At 52.5% G+C, this 3,066-nt stretch overlaps 1 protein-coding gene across 1 annotated transcript; it reads right to left on the reverse strand.

The window, feature by feature from the left end:
• Positions 1–269: 269 nt before the first annotated feature.
• Positions 270–2,696, reverse strand: ELFN2 (extracellular leucine-rich repeat and fibronectin type III domain containing 2). Its single transcript, XM_010072726.1, has one exon. It carries the CDS (start codon positions 2,694–2,696, stop codon positions 270–272), a length of 2,427 nt encoding a protein of 808 aa, XP_010071028.1.
• Positions 2,697–3,066: the final 370 nt, after the last annotated feature.

Here is a 3,066-nt window from a genome sequence, read left to right on the forward strand (position 1 = left end):
TCCCAGCCATCTGCAGGCAGAACAATGGTCCCCGTAACACAGTAGAGACAATTCGGTGTGTGTGTGTCTGTGTGTGTCTATGTATGTCTGTGTGTGAGAGAGTTTTCTGCTGTTGTTGTAAACTTTAAGAAACAATTTTGTCAGTTTTGTATTTGTCAGGAGTATTTTGTTGTTGGTTTATTTTTCACAGTCAAGTGGCATTTTTTTTTGTCTGGTTGTTGGGGGGAGGGGGTCTTGTTTTGTATTGTTTCCTTGGAAGAGGGAGAGAGTCACAGCTTCTGCTGAGCAGAGACTCCTTTCCAGTAATCCAGGATGTCATGCAGATCCTCATCCTTGGCAAACTGAACTTTCTTCCGCAGGGCATGCCCAGCCGCCATGTAAACCTCCTCCCTGTGGTGCTTCTTGTAAGGCCGGAATCGCTCCCAGATCTTGTGGGTGCTCTCTGATGAGTACTCAGGGCTGGAAGAGTAGCCCGAGAAGTAGTGTCTGGGGGAGAGCTGTGAGTAAGTGGAGTCTCGCTTGGACCGGGAAAGTGGCTTGAGGAATGACACCCGCTGGCTCAGGGTGTCAGCACTTTCCTCGTAGTAAAGGGCCGGGAAGGAGTGACGGTGCTCACTGCAATGGTAAGAAGGCTTGACCTCCAAGTGGTGGATGGCGCCCGGGGACACCAAGGGAAGACGATCCAAAGGGCTGTTGAGTGGGCTGCCCTTCTCAATGTATTTGGAGTCAGACTTGCTGAGTGGTGGGTGGTCAGGCACATCCAAGCTGAAGACCTTGGCGCTCTTGATGGAGCCACTAGAGGAGACACTGCAGGTCTTTCTGGCCACAGCAGCATCAGCACTGAGCTGGCGCTGCAAAGGGTGGTGGGAGCTTTCCTTGTAGGGTGGGGAAAGAAAGCTGGGCCGCTCTAGCCCACCCGAGGAACTGGCTGGGATGGACTGGCACTCAAAGGCCATGTCTGAGTCAACACCACTCCCACCACCCAGGAAGGAGGCTGTGTCCAGCTTGAGGGCATCAATGCAGTTGTTGATGATCTGGTTGACCTTGTCTACCTCCTTGGCTATAGTAGAGATCTCAGCAGCTGAGCCTTGCCCATTGTCAAGCTCCCTCAGGTCCTCATCCCGCTGGGTTCGTTCCAGCCCATCCCCACCACCAGTTCGCACCTCAATGTAGTTACCTTTAGTGGTGACTTTAGGAGTCTCCATCCCGCCCTCTATTGACTTTGATGGGGGCAACTTCTCCCCAATCATGGAAGGGATGGAGGACATCCGTGAGACAGGGATGACTGGTGGCTCACCCAGCTTCTGGGAAGGATGGACCATGGTACTGGTATCAATATCTGATCCATAACGCATTTCCAGGATGGTCTTTTTGACATTGAGGGACTTCTGTTTCTCCTCCTGCATCCTCCGCTTCCGCAGGCAGTAGTACACCACCCCCAGGACAATGACCATCCCAAAGAGGCAACCCAGGGTGGTCATGATATAGTGTGTGGTGGTGGAAGTACTGGAAATAGGGTCTTCCCTACCTTTGCTTCGGGTTGCAAAGGTCAGGCAAGTGTGGTTGTAGCGCCTGTTGTTGCGGATGGAGGCCACACAGAAAGTATAATCAGTATGGGCCTTCAGCTTGTTGACAGTGACATATTCCTTCTTGCTCTTCAGTGTTGCTATGTCAGAAACATAGCTGTTGTTGTATTGGACCAGCACATACATCTTACTGTAGGGCATGGGGATGGTTACCATCAAGATGGCTGAGGTGATAGTGACATCATGGAGCTTGATGCTGGGACTGAAGGAGGAGTCAGTGGTGGAGGAGGCTGGAGGCTTGACGGAGAGGAAGTCCCCAGGGCTAATGGCTGAGCCCTCATCCAGGTCTCGCTGGGAGTCAGGGGTATAAGGGGTGGGGTTGACCCTGGAAAGGGAGGGGATGGTGCCACCTCTGCACATTGACTGGAAGATGGTGATGGCATTGCGGTTGTGGTGAGGCCGAGGTACCAGGAGTGGGTACCCAGCAAACTCCCGAGGAGTCTCACACTGAAGCCGGTCATAGTTCTTGGTGACATTGTTGAAGAGCGCCAGCCAGTTAAGAAAGCTGTAGAGGCTACAGTCACAGTTGAAGGGGTTGCCAGCCAGCTCACACACCATCAGATTGCTCAAGCTGGTGAAAGTGTTCCCCTCCAGGCGGCTGAGACGGTTAGATGACAGGTCAATGCTAATCAAGCTGGGGCACTCAGAGAAGGCAGTAGGGGTGACCAGCTCAATCAGGTTGTGCTGCACAAAGAGGAACTGGAGACGAGCCATGCCCCGCAACATGCCTTCAGTCAGGTTGGTGAGTTTGTTATAGCCTAGCTGTAACACCTGGAGGTTTGACTGGCCCATGAAAGCCCCATCCTCGATATAGGAGATCTCATTCTTAGTCAGGTTCAAATCAGTTAGGTTGCCAAAGCGGTTAAGGGAGGAGTACAGCACCACTTTGAGCTTATTCTCATTCAGACGCAAGTCGTGCACCGTGCTGTTGATATGCTGGGGGATGGTCTCATATGGGGGCTGGTTCTGGCTGCAGATGGCCAGCCACACATAACCTTTGTCCCCCTCAATCAGCCAGCAGTCACCTCGCACGGTCCCAGGGGAAAACAAGCAGAGCAGGGCAACTGCCCACAACCCCAGGCACATCATGGTCTGCAGTGGCGCCCTCATCAGGACGAAAAAAAAAGCGAAAAAATCAACCCCAAATTTCAGGACCACAGCAAAAGGAACCTAAGGGGCAGAGGGAAGAGAAAGGGGCAGTAACTGGGGAGTTAGCAATGGAAGGCCCTGAGCACCCCAGTCCTATTGGGTGTCGTCACCATTATTTCTTCTTGCCCTCTGCATCAAGCCAGGAGCATGGAGCAGGGGGAACACGTGCAATCTGCTTCCAGCACACCCAAAAGCTGTGACCGTGGATGACTGGTCTGGAAGGGAACGACCTTGTGCTTCTCTTCTAAACAAAAATTCACACCAAGGATAACAAATCTTCTTTGATGCTCACGAGCGACCTGTCCACCTTTTCCACTTTCGTCCCTCCCAT

Source organism: Pterocles gutturalis, unplaced genomic scaffold, assembly GCF_000699245.1.
Source record: "Pterocles gutturalis isolate BGI_N339 unplaced genomic scaffold, ASM69924v1 scaffold21226, whole genome shotgun sequence".
Classification (NCBI taxonomy): domain Eukaryota; kingdom Metazoa; phylum Chordata; class Aves; order Pterocliformes; family Pteroclidae; genus Pterocles; species Pterocles gutturalis.

Bases quoted from the DNA above. Each gene is read 5' to 3' on its own strand.
- ELFN2 (XM_010072726.1), bottom strand. From the start codon at position 2,696: ATGAGGGCGCCACTGCAGACCATGATGTGCCTGGGGTTGTGGGCAGTT.